The sequence below is a fragment of the Gymnodraco acuticeps genome, unplaced genomic scaffold (assembly GCF_902827175.1).
Source record: "Gymnodraco acuticeps unplaced genomic scaffold, fGymAcu1.1, whole genome shotgun sequence".
Classification (NCBI taxonomy): domain Eukaryota; kingdom Metazoa; phylum Chordata; class Actinopteri; order Perciformes; family Bathydraconidae; genus Gymnodraco; species Gymnodraco acuticeps.
Window position 1 is genome coordinate 4,139,330 of NW_022991435.1, and position 20,816 is coordinate 4,160,145.

General features: G+C 41.9%; 1 protein-coding gene and 1 long non-coding RNA gene across 3 annotated transcripts in view; one reads left to right on the top strand and one right to left on the bottom strand.

Annotated features, from left to right (window-relative positions):
- The window catches only part of LOC117532629 (solute carrier family 41 member 3-like), a 92,127-nt gene extending 73,417 nt beyond the window's left edge, over nucleotides 1-18,710 (bottom strand). Inside the window, exons 1-2 of one of the 2 annotated variants that reach the window (XM_034195997.1) lie at nucleotides 18,694-18,710; nucleotides 16,342-16,682 (exon numbers count right to left, since the gene is read on the bottom strand). In XM_034195997.1, the coding sequence (XP_034051888.1) occupies nucleotides 16,342-16,638 (297 nt within the window). In that variant the 5' untranslated portion in view covers nucleotides 16,639-16,682; nucleotides 18,694-18,710. Of the gene's footprint in view, nucleotides 1-16,341; nucleotides 16,683-18,017; nucleotides 18,154-18,693 lie in introns of those variants that run through there. The other variant, XM_034195996.1, reaches the window with a different exon arrangement.
- On the top strand, nucleotides 658-15,255 carry LOC117532631. Its single transcript, XR_004566898.1, has 4 exons — nucleotides 658-710; nucleotides 12,582-13,442; nucleotides 13,541-13,613; nucleotides 13,957-15,255. It is a non-coding gene; the product is annotated as an uncharacterized LOC117532631 (long non-coding RNA).
- Nucleotides 18,711-20,816: the final 2,106 nt, after the last annotated feature.

Genomic DNA, 20,816 nt, shown 5'->3' on the forward strand with positions numbered 1-20,816 from the left:
AAAGCGTCAGCTGTGGACAACCAAGATTAGTTTTCATCAGAAAACACAGTGGAACACCTTTCTATATTTGTGGAGAGCACAATACTTTGTATTCAGAATGGCTTAACTGTTCCCAGTAAAGAAAATAAAAAGAGCGCAAGAGAAGGGAAGGGGTTAAAAGACGAAGCACTGGAAGTCAGAGAAATCTAAAGAAGGAGACAGACATTTACGGCCTATAAAGCCTACACTGAAAAAAAGGGGAAAGTGCGGTTGTTCAATTTGCAAATATGCATTTAATATATGAAACATTTATTCATGTTTGTCGTCGAAACATGAATCAATCATGTAGAACTATTTTAATCTTGAGGGCTTTACGTTCTATAAGTCTCAATCATGTTAAGATAAAAGTTATGTTTGTCTCTGTAACTCCGCCCACTGAGCACATACGTCAGCAGCTTGCTCCGCAGCCGATTACTCAGCTTCTAATTATTATATACAAATATTTTATTCACAAATTAATATGGTCGGACTCAAACCCATACTTTAATAGTTTCGTAATTGAACCTGAACAATATGGCACTTTAATGGACAAAAAATTGCAAAATATATTTATTTTTAAAAATGTGAAGCTTTTTCTTTTTTAAACAAAGGAGGGGGGGAAGGGGTTCTACCATTTTTTCTTCCCGCATCGGAGGAGTAAGCTGGTTCTGTCCCGAGAACATCTCTACAAGGTAAAAGTTATTTAAAGTTATTTAATGTCATCAAATGTTCGTCATAGTTACAGGTTATCACAAGACGCATTGTTTGCAAAAAGCAGTTCACATTTGCCGTTACAACGAGCAACGTAAATACAGCTGTCAATTTGTAAACATTGTCATTCACTGGTGTTAGCTAGGATAAAGCCATGAAAATCATAAGGTGAGTTTATATTGATTGACTTGTGTTTAGCGTGTTTTTTTATACTGTGAGTATTTGTAGAGCGTAAGTCCGACAGTTGCTTGATTTACAATATTTAAAACTATGAACCTTGCCCAAAGTTATGCACATTAAACCGAGCTCAGGGGGGAGTCATATCTGATGGATGAGCTTGCGGCATGTTTGCATGTCTATAGGCTACGTCTTGTTTTAAATTATTGTTTCATGTCTGCTGTCAGGCGGTGTAGAACTTTACTGCGTTGGTCCGGCTCTGCATGTCTACTCTGCATGTCTACTCTTGTGCCGACTTTTAAGGGCGCTGATGCAGGTTATAGGCCTACCTTACGTTAAGTGACCATCTTTACCCATTTAATACGGAGGCCCTGAAGTGCAAGACACCACAGCATTTCACAAAACACAACGGCATTTCAGAAAACACAACAGCATTTCACAAAACGCCGCAGCATTTCAGAAAACGCCACAGCATTTCACAAAACGCCACAGCATTTCAGAAAACACCACATCATTTCAAATTGGACGGAAAGGGTATTCCTTAGGGAGAACACTTCTTGTTTGTGATTGGACAGAGCCAGCCAGAGAAGCACTGCTGTGATTGGTTGTTTTAGCTGCCAGTCAAGAAATGACGCTTCGTGATTGGCCCAACACATCAGCCGTTAGCTGTTAGCACACACTCAGAGCTCCCAGCTCCTCATATCTGTTCAGAAACTGGACAAAAGTTAAACATATACAAAACACAGACTGTCTATGTCATTTCGAATACAGTCGCTGCTTTATTTATGTCTGTATGACGTTGTTGTGAGCGTGGACGGATCAGCTACAGGTTAGTTTAGCCTGATCGATCCGATTCCGATAGGATTTACATGGAGATACGGCCCGCCCCCTCTCCAGCGTCTTGTTTGAATGACAGGAGTAAACACATAATTAATGCTTTATTAATTCATGGTTTTTAAGGGGCTTATCTCCATATAAATACTATGGTAGACTACTCAATATTCACATCGCTCTAATCACTCGAGTTTCACCGCGGCTGTCAGCTGTGTTTGCTCCTGTCATTCAAACAAGACCTGCTGGAGAGGGGGCGGGGCGTATCTCCATGTAAATCCTATGGGAGATACCAACTACAACAAAATAAACATTTTGACCGTAATTGAATTGTAATACATGTTTCAAAGTGATGCCGAAGCAACTACATACTGATAACGATTAGTAAAAACCATGAATTAACGCTTTGACAAGTCTGCAGATAAGACGGCAGGCAAAAAGCTTTTAAAATGCGTGTTTTCCGAATGGAATCGGATCCATCAGGCTAAACTAACCTGTTGCTGCTCCGTCCACACTCACAACAACATCATACAGACATAAATAAAGCAGCGACTGTATTCACCATGACACAGACAGTCTGTGGTTTGTACATGTTTCACTTTTGTCCAGTTTCTGAACCAACCTGATCTCATCAGAATGCGTGACTCCACCACGCAACCTTAACACCACATTGCGTGGTGGAGTCACGCATTCTGCTACATTTGCGTGTCGGCACCACGCAAAAAACCCCAATGTAAAGTGAATGAGGCTCTTTTGTCGTGGTGCACACACGCATTTCTACAACGTCCCGCAGTGAGCTTTTATTCTATAAAACGTTTTTAAAATCTACTTTATAGCTTGTAGTAACTCACGGGAGGCTTCTTTTATTTTATTTGTATTCATAATAATTTGTATTTGTCGTCAGAATGTATTATGGTGCATTAGTTACGAATTTTTGTTCTCAAAAAACAGTGCATTGTGTGTAATACAACTGTGATTTTTATTAAATTAGTTAGTTTTTAAGGAAGGCCAGAGCTTCAGCTGTGTCAATAGATTGTTCCCTTTAGTTAACGTTATTTAAAAGATAATGATCATGTCCCCTTTATTGTATTACGAGCGTCCATTCCCATTGGATAACGGAGAATTTTACACCCGGAAGTGAGTATTCTCTTTACTGTCGATTGATTTTACAGTGATATCTGAACTACTCATCAACTCAAAAACACCAGATTATCCTTGTTAATTACACAACATTGATTGGTTTAAATTGTGTACAATGCTTTTGTATTTTTCCCCTTCGATTCGGAGAAACGAATATTTGTTCGGAGTTTTTGGATGGAAGAAGACACTACACTACCCAGAATCCTCAGCTATCGTTTGGGACTACACCATGTGCTTAGCTTGACAAACCCCGTGATCAGTCCCAAGCTCTGTGATTGGATGTTGGAGTGGCAGTGCGCGAAGTTTACACGGAGCGTCAAAAAGCACCTTGAAATGGAATGAAACCCATCGACGGCACACTATTCAAAACAGGAATTGAACGTGTCCTATCCCCCCACCCCCCCTTAGGTTGCAGGCTCCTCCAACAGTGCAACACAATAAAACAGATACACAGAAAAAATAGTGAAATAGTGCAATAAGAGTCTATATACAAGATTGATTGGAATCTTTTTTAATTTTTATTTAACCTTTATTTAACCAGATAAAAGCATTGAGATACAATCTCATTTTCAATGCTGACCTGGCCAAGAAGTTAGCAACGTTACACATAACACATAACATACACATATAAAAGAGAACATAACTAAGAAAACAAAAGACAAAAAAGCAGTCACTACATTGTGAATATGATATATTAGATAAATAATTTCTAAGTAGCAGCCAGATGAATGTTATGGATGTTGTTTCTAAGTTCAGGTGTTTCATAGTCTCATGGCCTGTGGGATGAAGCTGTCCCTGAGTCTGATGGTTTTAGTCCGGATGCTGCGGTACCGCCTGCCAGACGGCAGCAGACAGAACAGTTTGTGGCTGGGGTGATGGGGGTCTTTTATAATCCTGAGGGCTTTCTTTAAGGTTAACGTGGTGTTTTTACTCCACTACATTTATTTTAGTTACTTTACAGATTTGGATTAATGATGTGAAATATAAACAACCCTTAAATCAGACTTTAGTTACACCTGAGTAAAATGCAGGGAAGGTGATTGTCAAGTGCCAACAATCAGGAGAGATATTTGATAGTTGGTGCTCGAGAAGACTAAACATTTATCTGCAGATCCGTATAAAGCATATTCATTACTCGTTATTCTCTAATCGTTCATTAAAGACTGCATATAATTGATATTTTGCACATCCCTTTCAAGATTTCAAGATTTTCAAAGGTTTATTGACATATCATATACACAACTACGGTGTAGTTATGCAATGAATGAAAAACTTGGGTCACAGGTTCCTCAACAGTGCATTACAAGACATCTATCAATATGTGTGTACCTCCACCATTAAACTGTCATATTCTGCACATTTCTTATACTATCTACATAAGAGTATAATTAATGTGTATAATATCAGTTAAAATAAATGCTTCAACATAGTTAACATTGCAGGAAAGTTGATTGTCAAGTTCCAAAACAAACCATGCAATATATTAGACGTTAAGCACTTTGTCAGGCTTAATATGTATCTGTAGATAGATAGCCCCAAAGCTTTTTTCTTATTTAAAAGAAGACCTTAGCCTAAAGTATTCTTTAATGTTTAAATAAAGCCTTATTAGTTTGTCTGTTTTGCACATCCTCCTATCAGGCACTAAACTGTTTTGTTGTAGATATTATTTACAGTATCTTCTTGATATTTTCTATTCTATATTTATATCATTGACCTTCTACTTTCCCACTATTTTGTATGTACTCTTAATATTTAAATGTTTTCATCAAATATAACACATTCAAAAGTGCTTTACAAAAATGAAAGACATTAAGAAAAATGCATTTTAAACAGTCATTAAAAAGCAACATAATCTTCCTGCATTGCAATTACTCCAAACGTGTAATAACGTGCTTTAACCAGTAGGAGGTGCGGGTTAAAAAACTGTCAAGTTTAAAGTGTTAACAAAATAAAATATATTGCTGTTTCTGGTTTAGTTTACGACGGATATATGTTGTTATTGTTTTGATATTTGTAACAAAAGCGATAGAAAAAACCCACAGCAACACAGAAAAGATGGTCTTAACATGACCCAGCGGTCTAGTAGTTAATAAAAAACAATAATATCAAAACAGATTATTACTACTAACTTTATTGTGAAATTAAAACAGAACGGTAAAAGAATAGTTTCCGGTCTATTCTGAAGCCCGATCTCTGTAGATAAATAAAGAACTACGATAGATGTGTAATATTTAATGCAGCCAAACCATTTATTACAATGCATTAATGTGATGACTTTCAAAGAGTAAAGCAAGCACTGCTGAATAAAGTATGATTTTATCTTTTACAAAACGTTTTTTTTCATATGGAATGCTGTTGGAGGTCAACCAATCACAGAGCTTGAGGACTGATCACGGGGTTTGTCAAACAGAGCACATGGTGTAGTCCCAAACGATAGCTGAGGATTCTGGGTAGTGTAGTGTCTTCTGCCATCCAAAAACTCCGAACAAATATTCGTTTCTCCGAATCGAAGGGGAAAATACAAAAGCATTGTACACAATTTAAACCAATCAATGTTGTGTAATTAACAAGGATAATCTGGTGTTTTTGAGTTGATGAGTAGTTCAGATATCACTGTAAAATCAATCGACAGTAAGGAGAATACTTACTTCCGGGTGTAAAATTATCCGTTATCCAATGGGAATGGATGCTCGTAATACAATAAAGGGGACATGATCATTATCTTTTAAATAACGTTAACTAAAGGGAACAATCTATTGACACAGCTGAAGCTCTGGCCTTCCTTAAAAACTAACTAATTTAATAAAAATCACAGTTGTATTACACACAATGCACTGTTTTTGAGAACAAAAATGTGTGACTAATGCACCATAATACATTCTGACGACAAATAAAAATTATTATGAATACAAATAAAATAAAAGAAGCCTCCTGTGAGCTATAAAGTAGATTTAAATTTTTATAGAATAAAAGCTCACTGCGGGACGTTGTAGAAATGCGTGTGTGCACCACGACAAAAGAGCCTCATTCACTTTACATTGGGGTTTTTTGCGTGGTGCCGACACGTAAATGTAGCAGAATGCGTGACTCCACCACGCAATGCGGTGTTAAGGTTGCGTGGTGGAGTCACGCATTCTGGTGAGATCAGGTTGTTCTGAACATATATGAGGAGCTGTGAGCTCTGAGTGTGTGCTAACGGCTGATGTGTTGGGACCGGTTGGGACAGCTGTCGGGCGTTGACCAATCACGAAGCTGTGGTGACACGTTATTGGACATAATTCACCTTTCTTATTGTGTTGCCACACGGACCCTTTAGTGGGGAACACCTGTAGCTTTAGCTGCCATTCCTGCTAGCTCATCAGGCAGAGCAGTGCATGTGTTAACCTCTCTGAAAGTAATGGATAATAAAGATTGGAACTCCATTCTTAATACACCGCCTCCGACTCTCTTTTCACGGCACTACACTGGTGACCCCGACTTTTCCGAGAAAGTTTCCGGAAAATTAACGAACATGGCTGAGCGCGATGTTTTCATAAAGCTGCCGGAATTCTGGGAGCACACCGCGGAGGCATGGTTCGCACACGTGGAGGCACATTTCGCCTGCCGACAGGTCCGTGACGGGGACCTAAAATACTACCATGTGGTAGCAGCGCTGGGGAGCTCCACGTCGTCCAGGTTGGTGGGATTCATCGCAGCCCCCCCACATCATGGCAAATATGAGGCGATTAAGGCCCTTCTCCTTAAGACATTTAGCTTATCTGCTAAGGAGAGGGCCCGCCAGATACTTGACATTCAAGGCCTAGGAGACAGCAAGCCATCCCAGCTAATGGAGAAAATGCTAAATCTGCTAGGGGGGGAAGATCCCCGTATTTTATTCACGGGAATTTTCCTGCGTCACTTGCCTCCCCGGGTACAGACGGCGCTGGCCAACACGCCTGTCACGGAGCCCCGTGCTTTGGCTGAGGAAGCGGATCGTTTTTTCCTGGCTACGCAACAGCCCGGGGCAGAGACGTTAGCCGCGACGCTCAGCGGCCCACCGGCAGTCAAGAAAGCGTGGCGGAGGCCGGACACGGCTGTGGCTAGCCGGCGTGGAGACGCCGGAGAGTGCGTTTACCACGCACGTTTCGGGACAAAGGGCGAAGAGATGCATCGCTCCGTGCAGCTACAAACCCCCGGGAAACGGAGGGGCCGGTGCTCAGTAGTGGCTCTGAGCGTCGGCGGCACGTGCAGGCTCCTCTTCGTCAGCGACAGCGTTTCGGGGAGCCTGTTTCTGTGTGACACGGGCGCTCAACGGAGCGTAGTTCCAGCGTCGAGTGAAGACGTCGCCCGTGGGGGGCACGGACCGCGATTGACGACGGCTAACGGCAGTCCCATTCGCACGTACGGCGTGAGGCCTATGTGTTTGTGCATCGGAGGACAGCGTTTCAGCTGGGATTTTGTGACAGCGGACATTTCTTTTCCCCTCCTCGGAGCGGATTTTTTGTGTGCTCATGGACTCTTAGTGGACGTTAAGAATAGGCGTTTGGTTGATGCCTTAACGTTTTCTTCCCTCGTGTGCACACTTGGCAGCGCAGCGTACGACGGGCTGTCAGGCTCGCTGTCAGGTGCAGACACGTTTCTCAGACTGTTGGCCGAGTTTCCAGACCTGTCGCTACCCACCTTCTCTGCGCTTACCACTAAGCATGGCGTGGAACACCACGTCACTACCGGGGGGCCTCCTGTCTACGCCAGGGCCCGGCGGTTGAACCCTTCTAAGCTGGCTGTAGCGAGGGCGGAGTTCGCAACCATGGAGCGCCTGGGCATTGTCCGCCGCTCCGACAGTCCTTGGGCTTCCCCCCTGCACGTCGTTCCCAAATCGAACGGCGGGTTCCGCCCGTGCGGGGATTACCGCCGACTCAACGACGCCACTACGCCTGACCGCTATCCGGTGCCGCACATTCAGGACTTTTCGGCGCATCTGGCCGGTACGGGGGTGTTTTCCAAGGTGGACCTGGTGCGTGGATACCACCAGGTGCCCATGCACCCCCTGGACATTCCCAAGACAGCAGTGATAACGCCTTTTGGACTTTTTGAGTTCCTGCGGATGCCTTTTGGACTCAAGAATGCCGCTCAGACGTTCCAGCGCCTGATGGATTCGGTGCTGCGGGACCTGCCGTTTGTGTTTGTTTACCTCGACGACATACTCGTCGCCAGCGCTTCAGTGCAGGAGCACCTGTCCCACCTCCGAGCCCTTTTCACACGGCTCAACGAACACGGATTAATCATCTATCCTGCAAAGTGCCAGTTCGGGGTGTCGGACATCGATTTCCTGGGGCACCGCGTCACCAAGGGCGGTGCGACACCTCTGCCAGCGAAGGTGGAGGCTGTTGCGGCGTTTCCTCGCCCGCTCACAGCCCGGTCGCTCCGTGAGTTTCTGGGGATGGTGACTTTCTACCACCGTTTCATCGCCCGGGCCGCACACATCATGCGGCCGCTGTATGAAGCGTTGAAAGGCAAGACCCCCGTCCAGGAGATCGACTGGACAGCAGAGGCGGACGGCGCTTTTGCTGAGGTCAAGACCGCGTTGGCTCAGGCGGCTTTGCTGGCACACCCATCATCTACGGCTCCCATCTCCATCACCACGGACGCGTCAGACTACGTGGTCGGCGCAGTGCACGAGCAGTGGGTGGAGGGCGCTTGGCAGCCGCTCGCCTTTTTCAGCCGCCAGCTGACGCCTAGAGAACGCAAATACAGCGCCTTTGACCGGGAGCTCCTCGGACTTTATTTGGCCGTGCGGCACTTCCGTTTCATGCTGGAAGGCCGTGAATTTACGGCGTTTGTCGACCACAAGCCGCTCACCTTTGCCATGTCAAAAGTGGCGGAGCCTTGGTCGGCACGTCAGCAGCGGCAGCTGTCCTATATATCGGAGTTCACTACGGACATTAAGCACGTGGCTGGCAAGTCGAACCTGGTTGCTGATTGCCTCTCCAGGGTCGTCATCGGTGCCGTCCAGTTGGGCCTGGACTATACTCGCATGGCGGCAGACCAGGTCACAGATCCCGGCGTCCAGGCCCTGAAGGTGGAGAGCGCGGGGCTGCGCTTGGAGGACGTGGTGTTCGGCGACGCGGGCATTACTCTCCTGTGTGACGTCTCTACGGGCCTGGCGCGGCCTGTCGTCCCTGCCAGCTGGAGGCGTCCTGTGTTCGAGGCTGTGCACGGCCTGTCACACCCCGGCGTTAAACCTTCGGTCCGTTTGGTAGCGGCGAAGTTCGTTTGGCAAGGACTGAAAAGGGACGTGAGGACTTGGGCCAGGGAGTGCGTGGCTTGTCAACGCGCTAAGGTGCACCGCCACACGAAGGCCCCGTTGGAGCGTTTCCTGGTGCCTGAGAGGAGGTTTGATCACGTCAACATTGACCTGGTTGGTCCGTTGCCTTCCTCTCAGGGGTTTTCCTACCTCTTCACCATGGTGGACAGGACGACCCGTTGGCCGGAGGCGGTTCCGCTCGTTTCGACATCAGCCGCAGACGTTGCCCGGGCCTTCATTGCAACGTGGGTGTGTCGTTTTGGCACCCCGTCAGACATTTCCTCAGACAGGGGCTCTCAGTTCACGTCCGAGCTCTGGAACGCTGTGGCAGGCGGTTTGGGGGTTAAGCTGCACAGGACTACCGCTTTCATCGCTCCATGAAGGCGGCCCTCAAGGCCGGCCTTACGGACGGTAACTGGGTCGACAAGCTGCCCTGGGTGATGCTGGGCCTGAGGACCGCACCTAAGGAAGATCTGCAGTGTTCTACAGCGGAGATGGTCTACGGTCAGCCGCTGAGAGTTCCGGGGGATTTCCTCCCAAATGCATCGGCTCCCTGGTCGGCGTCGGCCCAGCGGGCTTTCCTGCGTGACGCCGCTGAGGCCTTTGTTCCGATCCCTACTACTCAGCACGGTACTCAGGTGTCCCAGGTTCCCGCAGAGCTCCGCTCGGCGGAGCACGTGTTCATCCGGCACGATGCGCACAGAGGCCCCCTGCAGCCCCCTTATGATGGGCCTTTCCGGGTCTTGGAGCACGGGGACAAGCACCTGGTGGTCGACCTGGGTGGCAAGGCCGAGCACGTCTCGGTGGACCGGGTGAAGGCTGCTCACCTGGACTTGGACCAGCCTGTGGTGCTGGCTCGACCTCCGCGACGGGGCCGCCCCCCGGCCTCGTCCCCTGTCACGGATTTAAGACCTGTTGTTCCGGTCCCTCCCCTTCCGGGGGCCGCACAGGCGGGAGTCACTTTTCCGACTCCCGTGCTCAGGAGTCGTGGGGGTCGGCGTGTCGTTCCTCCCCGCCATGCTGATTTTGTTTATGTGTGAATTCTGGGGGGGCTTGTGTGGTGACACGTTATTGGACATAATTCACCTTGCTTATTGTGTTGCCACACGGACCCTTTAGTGGGGAACACCTGTAGCTTTAGCTGCCATTCCTGCTAGCTCATCAGGCAGAGCAGTGCATGTGTTAACCTCTCTGAAAGTAATGGATAATAAAGATTGGAACTCCATTCTTAATACACCGCCTCCGACTCTCTTTTCACGGCACTACAAAGCGTCATTTATTGACTGGCAGCAAAAACAACCAATCACAGCAGTGCTTCTCTGGCTGGCTCTGTCCAATCATAAACAAGATGTGTTCTCCCTAAAGGAATACACTTTCCGTCCAATGTGAAATGCTGTGGCGTTTTGTGAAATGCTGTTGTGTTTTGTGAAATGCTGTTGTGTTTTGTGAAATGCTGTGGTGTCTTGCACTTCAGGGCCACCGTCATTTAAGGTGTTGATTGTTAAAGATACAATACTGTCTGTGGGACCGCAGTGACTGCGGTCTCTGCTTTGACCCGCTCTGTGTTCATGTAAATACCGTAAATACACACAGATCAAAACAGAGACACAATATTGTGTGTGTGGAGGTGTGTCCCAGAAAGCGACACTTGATACTGGAAAGTGGAGGATATTAATGATTGTGCAGCGGTGCACATACCATGAATATGGGGGACATGCCGGACAGATCAAGTAAGGGTGACGATCCACCCGCTGTGAAATGAACTTATCTTCCATATTTGCCGTACACTTGTGTTTACGGAAGTTGAGATGTTTCTCGGTTGTGATTGGTTGTTCCTCGTCACATGACGAGCGGTGCGCGCTGCTGCAGTGCACGTCTCCATTAAAACCAATGGGAATGAGCTCGCAACGCTGATGTGTATGGCTCCGTACAAAGTTGTACTCATTGCATTAGTATAGGCCAGTGGTTCCCAAACGGTGTGCCGCGGCACACTGGTGTGCCGTGAGGCAAGTCCGGGTGTGCCGTGGGATTTTGTGACAACCATACGTTATTATTGCAATATACAACTACACAAAAATAATAATTTTTGTATTTACTATATCAGTACTTTGTAGGTTTATATGTACGTAATCTGCGCGATTTGCGCGTCCACATCTCCACGTGCAGTACTGCATAAACATGGCTGAGTCAGCGATAACTTTCGAGGGGTGGGAGGTATGCCCATTATTTTGAGTTCGTCCGAAGAATAGACAGGAATGTGACGGTGAGGTGCAAACTGTGTCCAGGCCAGAAGCTGTTATCCACTGCTGGAAACACCACGTCAAACCTCAACAAACACCTGCAAAGAACACATGCTAAGGTGAAGCTACCGCACAGCTATTTGTTGTTTGTTTATATCACGTCGTCTGTTCTTCTTCTCTGTTTTCCGGTTGTTGCCTGTTTTGAATGACAAATACACACTACCGCCGCCTGCTGGTAAGGAAAGTTATTGCCACTCACGCATGCGCAGTTCGTACGTGCTCGGCGAGTAAAGCAACGTGTAAAGTAACGAGTTACTTTATGTAGATAGTAACGAAGTAGTGTAATATATTATTTTTTTTAAAGTAATATGTAATATATTAAAAAAAAATTAGTAACAACCCCATCTCTGGAGTTGGCGTTCTCTACTCTGATTTACATGAAGAACAACAGGAGGTCACGGCTCTCTGTTGAACAGGACTTGCGAGTGGCCCTCTCCTCAGTGCCGCCAAGGATTAAAACATTCTGCGCGCCCCGACAGGCACATGTATCTCACTAATTAGTAAATCGGCAAAATATTTACAATAGCACATGTTTCAATGCTGATTGCTGAAATGTTACATTTATAATTTGTAGTTCAGGACCATGGACAATGCAGCTTCCTTGCATTGACAGTTCTCTGTGCTGAATTTCTGCTGAGTTTCCTTTGCCTCATTTTTAATGTTGTGACCTGTCTGGTTTAAATGAGTGTGTTGCTGCTTTGATGAAGCCTAATTTGATAAAGTTTCAAATTAATTTCTGAAATATTTCGTTAATAAATATTTCATGAGTAATATAGTTGTCTTTGTCACATTTTATTTGGCATTAGTAAATAATTATGCACATTTACAGATATTTTACATGATATGAGTGATAACACGTGTTATAAGGGCTATTTTGCACAATAGGTGTGCCTTGAGATTTTTACTTGTCCTTTGGTGTGCCTTGGGCACAAAAAGTTTGGGAACCACTGGTATAGGCTACTTAACTGTAGCTTTTTACACTGGAGGCGCCCATCTCGGCCGAAGTCGGTTCATATTAACCTAAAGGTACATCATTAAATGTCGCCTTTAAGGAGCAGAACATTTTTGTTTTATTTGTGTGTGAATAATGAAATAATTTCAAATATGTTTTTCTGTGATAGGTAATTGGTGTGGAGAAGATTGACCTCAGCCTTGCTTTGAACATTGTTCCAAAGGCTCTGTAGTAAATGGTGAGTATTCAAATGTTTTGTGTGATTTACTTGACTAACTTAAACTTGATCTTTAACTAATTGAAAACTGGTATTAGTCTGACCATTTCAGAATATTTATTCATAACATTTACATACTGCAAACATTGCAGGGAGATACACATTTTCTGATTTATTAGGCAAAAGTTATTCAGAAAGTGAGAGGCAAAAGCCAAACATTCTGTGATAAAGCCTCCTTCACAAAAGTGATAATGTTTTGTTTGTTGAAATGGCTATAAGGGTGTTTCTTATATGTAGTCTTATATTACAGTAATACTTATTTTAAGTCGCTTTGGAAAAAAACGTAAACTAAATGAAATGTAACCTGGTTGTTCGTACTTGATATAAAAAGTTATTCTCACTATGGAGCCAAAACAGGAGTAATGTGGTCCCTTCTCCGTGCTCTGGTCAATACATTTTGAATCAGCTGAAGCAACTTAACTGACTTTTTGGTACACCCTGATAATAAAGAGTTACAATAAGCTAGCCTTGAAGTAACAAATGCATGGACTAGTTTCTCTGCAGCGTTTTGAGGCAAGCACACAACTACAATCATAACATCATTAGAAAATGAAATGATTTCATGATTTTTATGACTGTGATATTTTGTTTTCTTTGATAAATGCGGAGTTTAAGCGCATAACAACCCTGCCCCTCCAATCAAGAGTTCTCTCTCAGCTGGATGTGCTATCTGACACACTTCTGAAGGTTTTGGAGAAGAGAGGAGGACAGATAGGCCATCGTCTGAACTGTATTATGTCAAACATGACTCAAGTAAGAATTCATTTTAAGGAAATTATACATCGAGTCAATAGTGTACACATTTCATTGAGCAAAATAGATTATTTATTTTCTTATTCCCCTTCACTTAGGTTGATGATGTCGATTTAGGCCGGGATTGTCTTCTCAAGGGGCTGTGTGTGTACCTCAATGAGAGAGTTTGTGGTCAGTCGAAGTAATATTTTACCTTTTGATTTTTTTGTTGGGCGTTAAAATATGTATTTTTTGAAACACCACATAGTATATAGCCTAAAGTATGTGAACATCCCTGTTTTTTGTTTAATAGCCAGACTACACTGAAAAGCTTGAGGGCTTTTAATTTAAAACGGATACAGGAAATGAAACATTTTTTCAGGTCAGACAGGAGTATATCAGATAACAAGGAGGCTTAAAAGTACTGAAATCTGACCAAATGTACTTGTTAAACACAGGGACTTAGTAATGGGTATATATATGTATTGATTTGTTAGATCTCACTCTGTTCCTTTTGTGACTGTGCGCTCTGCAGGCAGAAGATGAAGACGTCATTCTGCGGTCCATTCAGGGGATTACAGTGGGACTTTATGTCGTCAAACACAATTCCACCATGAGACCAGAGGACAGGTGAGACCAGAGGACAGATGAGACCAGAGGACAGATGAGACCAGAGGACAGATGAGACCAGAGGACAGATTGTCCTGGAAGGCCAACAGGTACTAACTGATGTGGACAACATTGCATTAGCTGCTACCATGCTGTTTGGACTAATGTATGCAATGAACCTGAACTACCCCCCTAAACTGAAGTGCACGTTCGAAGTGCTCCAGCAAATGTTAATGGAGCTAGACGGCAACATGCTCTCCAAGAAAGCCCAAGCGTTTAAAAACAAACTGTTTGAGTGAGCTGTTGCCATGGACCATTGTGCACTTTTACAGCATTCATACTGGACTTTCATCGATACAACTGTCTTTTTGCTTGATTTGCATGTTTCAGAAATGTGTGTTTTTCCTGGGGTCATGTGTTTTCAGAATGTACCACTTGTCATGTGTTTCAGAATGTACTAATTGCACTAATTGTACTAATGTACTAACTTCAAAATGTCAGTTCTTGTTTTTATTTGTAATACTTTCTTTAGTGCATATGTGGTGAGAAACCAGGCCATTATTATACTCCCATGTATTTTTCCAAAGCAATGCCATTGCTTTTTTGTATTAAAGTGCCCTTTCATATTAGCAGGTTACTATTTAAATAATGGATTTGCAAGAACATTTCCTTTTTTCGGCTAGACGTTGACATTTTCTGTTAACTGTTTACTATGAATGAGTTACACAAATAAGCCTTTCTCTGCCATTTGGCCCAATAAACCTTTATTTTGGTCGGGAGAATAGTTTCCTTTAAGCTTCCTTGCTGTGTTCTAACACAATAATGCATATGTACATGCATCACAAACATTTTCTATTTCTTTATTTTCAATGTATTTGTTAATTCTCCTGGGGCTGCATGATGGAAAAACCAAAAGCTCATCTGGATGTGTGGTGGTTGTTAATATTGTTTTATTTTTTATACATGAATGTTGTTCAAAAAAATGTGTTTGTCTTTATTGACTATTTGTTTTAAAATGTTATGATAAATGCTGTAGATAAGAGATTAGGATGGATCCTGTAGAAGAATGTACGACATGCCTCTATTCACATGAAATAAATAATCTTATGTACCCCTTGAGCACTAGGTAGATTAAACAGAAAACTATAGCATGTAGTTTAAACAAAACATTCATGTGGCTTTAACAGGTACAAATGAAATATACTGAGTATATTAAAAGCCTAAAATGAACATTAAAAACCATAAAAAAGTCATGTTGGCTTTAACAGGTACAAATGAAATATACTGAGCATATTAAAAGCCTAAAATGAACATTAAAAGTCATGTTGGTTAAACATAGGGTAAATGAATATACCTATATTAAAGGAAATATTCACATTAACATAACAATTTCATGTTTCTTTGACATAATATAGTTGTGTGTCTTTAACATAATGGAATAGTTTTGAGTACACATGATTTTAATGTGTGCAACCGGTTTCCATATTAAAATCATGTTAATCCAACGGCCTTTTTTTTCAGTGTATAATAAGGGCTGGTTTCAAGGTTGCCCCGAACATCCTCCTTGGTCCTAGATTTGATGGTCATTTATTGTATTATATTTCATTGTATTTGTATTTTACATTCTTACTTGTAATTTTATTTTATTTGTGTAATTTGATTTAATCTTTTTACAATGTCATTCATGTTTGTACATCTGTAAAGCCCAGAGACCAAATACGTTTTGGGATATTGAGCTATAAATACAATTTGATCTGATTTGGTTTGATTTGAAAATGTGCTTCCAGATGAGCCTAAAACATAACCGACCTTTACTCTTTTACCACTGTGCAAAAAAAGGTATATTGAGCAACCAGAATTGATAACATTGGTTGTACTGTACATTTTTAGTTGAAATTCATTTAAATATTTTAGTTTTACTATTAATTGTGCTGTACATTTTATGCATGGTCCTTATTTAACAAAGACATAATAAAAAAATACAAATAGTTAGAAATTATAATAAATAGATACAAAATTAAATACATTTACAATTAAATAAAAAAAACTCCAGCTCTCGCACTTGTACTTTGTTGAATGATAATGTCTGTAATGTGTTGATAATGTTTGTACAATATACATTTGACAGCATCAAGAAATTGTATGTCCTTTTGGTGTCCAAGGAGGACATGAACGATTATCCCTGATGTACAACATCTCCATGACTTATATTAAAGTTATGTCTGAAAAAATAAAATAAAAAAATAAAACTCCAGCGATCACCATTATGATGTTAAGCTCACATTCTCACTTCACTGTTTCCTGCCCTCACCTGAACATTGTCCAGCACCTGGCCAGCCATCACCATGCCCATCCCGGCCAGCAGGTAGGGAAACAGCACCTGAAGGCAGATAGCGATGGAGGACTCATTCTCCACTTTGGCCGCAGACACTTTGGGCTTATCCTCCTTTTTAGGGGGAGGCGGGCCCACTGGGGGTAAGAGGAGGTCATCTTGGTCCTCTATGGAGCCTACCACACCGGGACCGGCGCTCGGGCTCTTCCCCTTGGAGCGGGACTTTTTGTTCTTCTTCCTCTGGCGGGTCTGTGGGGGTTTGTCCTCCCCGGGCATGATGGCGGTGGTGGCTGTGAAGACTAGGCTGGTGTTGGATTAAACTGGGGATACAGAATCAAAATGTGGTTTATTGGTGGGGACATCTGGTATGTCAGGTTTGGTTTTATCCTATTTGTATCCAACAATCTTGTAGGTATGGATCTCATCAACTGAACAACTACAGTAAAAGGTTATTTGTCAAATCCAAAATAAAACTAGATATACATCAATAAAGAGTAGTTCAATAGCTTAGATTGAGTGTAAAAAGAAATACAAAGCTTTAGTTTATCTTTAGCCTTCAATTAACTAGAAATGTTCATTTGTATTATTTATTTTACTTCCAATTAAGTGTTAAGATACATTAAACCTTTATCTTTGTATACTATTCTGTTTTTCTAGCTACTTGGCTGGAGTTTATAAAGTTAGCATAAGTCTTCAATTCTAATGCTATAGATGTTTCAATTAATGTGACCCTGCTTTTTAGTTTATTTGGCCTTTCCAACATGGTTATCTTTTTTAATTCCCATTCAAAAATCCAGTGGTATCACTGGTTCTCTTTATATATAGAATACAATGTCAGCACACATACAGATGCACAAAGGAAAGCATGAATGCCTCATTGCTAAATGAAAATCTTTGCTCAACCTATCTGTGGCTGTTTTAAATTATTATGTTCATAAAAATATTTCATACTGTCATTTGCTGCAATAAAGAATTACCTAGATGTTAAGAGCAATATTAAATTGTAAAACTACTTTGTTACAAGTACGTGTCCCCTATTCAACATCTTACTTAAGTAAAAGTACACAGGTACTGGCGTAAAAATATAATGAAATAACTAAAGGTGAAAAGTACTCGTTGTGCGTAATATTATATTATAATACTGATTAATTATGCATTAATGTCTACTTCACAGCTGGGAAATGTGGAGCACATTTGAATTAAACTTTACAATGATATGTCAATGTTTAATTGATTTATATGTTGTTTTAGCTTATAATCTAAATGTGTAAAAAGCTCACAAATAAATGTAGTGGAGTGCAAGTATAAAGTAGCATTTACATGGAAATAGTTGAAGACAATTGCCTCAAATGTGTAATACTTGAGTACATCTACTTCATTACATTCCACCACTGGTATAGTTGTAGCCCTGAAGCTGAACCTATATCATGGCATTGACAATGGCTTTATTTTGCATGCTACATATACGTTTTTTGTCCTTGGATATAAAACCTTATAATGTACGTGTATAACGTTCATTTTGTCTAAAAGCAGCCCATTCAACAGCATCTGTCTACGTGATGGGTGTGTTGATGAACCAATGATACAAACAAACAAAAACCCTGGAATACCTTTACGAAAGTACTGATAACGAATAATGAAATATGTATACACACGGTATCGTCGACAGTTTCCGGAAATGGCCGAATATCTCCGAAGCTCCATTAGATGCGCGTCAGCACAACAAAACACCGATAAACAATCTTCTGTTGATACATATGCATGCCTCCACTGCAGGCTGCCATGTCTGCATACCATAATATCACTTCCCCGGTAACCAAGGTTAAACTACTAGGCGCTTTTTGATTGGATAAACAACGTGTAGCCCCGCCCCCGTGTGGAGAAAGTGGGCTCCTGCAGGAATTTGGGATTTCATTGGGATATATTCAACATTTTAAATGAAGAATGATGTTTTATGCCACTCTTAAAAGTCAGGTCATTAATATTTTTTAATCATAATACAAGGGGTCCAACTTTTTTTAAAGTAAAAGTCTCCAAACAGGTGTTGACACAATTTAGAACATAAAAAAACATAGAATAAGAGACACTTAAGTATGACAGCACAGAGCTAAGCCATTTAGAACTGAAGCTCCTTACATGGTCACCGCAATTAAAATAAAATCAGTGGCAGATATTCATAATTATGAAGACACATGCTCTGTTACAAACACATTAACTCATAGTTTAAAAGCATATTCCTGCCCCTCTGTCATTGGCTACCGACAGCTTAAACGAACCTATAATACACACAGATGACATATGTTTCTGAATTATTCGACATCTCGTCCTTACCTTTTGTCTCCAGAACTCGTGAGGGTGTGTGTGCACAGCTAAAGTGAACGCGAGCTCCCAATAATAACTATGCTTGCCATGCTGTGTGTATGTGTTGGAGTGTAAATGTCTTGTCTATATTAAGGTGTGTGTGTATTTTCCGCTTTTGGTTTGCTGGTGCATTTTTCAATGTACGTTTGAGCATTAGGCTAACTGTGTGCGTATCAGTGTGTGTGTGTGTGTAATATGCAGTGTGTGTGTGCATCATGAGGCACCGTCTTGAATTTCATTGCATTGGCAGATAACGATATCCCCCTCCTGTCTCTTTCCATCTCTGGTGGACTGGTGACAGCAACAGGCAAGGAACCACCATATATATAAAAAAACAATAGATAATTCATTACCCAGTCCTTATAATCTAAACGTGTTGGCATTTAAAACCATTTTTGCGCTGATGTCACTATTTTTGTCTTATAAGGAGTAGTATACAAAGCTATTACACTGTGTTACCAAATGTTTGGATATTTTTCTGGCCATATAGTAGCCGTTTGAAATGATAAAAGTATTCATTTCAATCATCATGTATTTTGGATTCTAGTCATTTTTTATTTTGTCATACGTTAACTACCACATGCAACATACTGTAAAAAAGCATGGTCTTCATGGCTGTTGCATGTAATAGGACACCACTCTGTGCGCAGGCTCTGACATTCACTGGGTAAGCCTGGGTGATGTTGTTAATACTTTTGTGGTCTGTGTTCAAATACAGTCTCCACTTGTGAATTTCATTCATGCGGATGACAGAGTGAGGACGTCTTCTTTCTACTTCTACACCCCAGATCAGATATCTAGCTGCTCTGCTGGTTGCTGTTACTCATAGCTGTGTCTGTATTGCATTATGTCACTTATTGCACGATAGTAGTATATTGTGGGCTGTAGTTAAGACCAAGACAAATCCATGCGAGTCTGAATCAAGTCCAAATGCAGACAAGACAAAGTCAAGACTGAGTCCAGAGCTAATTGAGTCACGTTCAAGCTAAAAGCTCATTAGTCATAGCTCATGTTGGTTAACACAGGAAAAGTTGTAGATATTAGCACATTAGCAACGTTTAAAGTAGATTTCTGTCCCATAACACTTGTTTTTTTGGGTTACACAAATCAAAATGAAAGCTCTGCATCACTATTTTAAAAACAGTGCAAAACAGCATTTGGGGTAGGCACTACAAGTAATGTAGTTATAGTGATTTAACCAGTATTCATTTATTTTTTAGCAACTAATATAATTAATTAAGATCGCATGCTGTGGTTTTATTAAATGTGCCAAGTGCTAGGACTGTCTTAGGGAAGAAAGCTTTTAGATGTGCAGCTCCACTAACCTGGAACAGTCTGCAAAAAGAATGGAACATTACCAAGCTAGTACCACTACATGTTTTTAAAGCTCGGTTGGATGCTACAAAATCAGATGCTGTTGGTACCTGTACATGTGGTTAAATATGTAAATTGTAATCCCTGTACATTTTGCTGTATGATGTCCTTTTGTTGTTCTGTTGTTTATGTTTGTATGTCTTCTTGTGGAACCTACTGCTGCAGGTCTCCCTTGAAAAAGAGATCATTGATCTCAATGGGATTTTACCTGGATAAATAAAGGTTTTGAATTGAACTATTTGTTCTTATTTTAGGGTAAACTTCTTTTACATTTTCATATTTAACCAACATAAAGCAACATTAGCATTCATTTGAGCTGTCACTTAGTGATGTTAACTATTTCATTCTCCTTATTGCTCTCCTTTAAGTCTACAATACATATCAGATCACTAGCGTCTATCAGCTATTGCACTGTAGTGGTAACGCTATATTTTGCCACAGAACAAGGTTGTAGTTGAGACCATGCCCATGTCCAAATCTGAACAAGAACAAGTCGAGCCCCACATTACACATATGTACACACAAATATGGAAGTACAACAAAACATGATGTCTCTCTTCAATTTGGGCCACAAATTGAATTATCTTCCATTATTGGTGATCAGATTGAAAAGCTTAATCCAGCAGAGTAACAACAGGCAACAGACACTAAACTCATTAGAGAAGTGAGTATGTACATAGACTCATTGCTGTAGCATATGTGACAGCACTAAAGGGTGC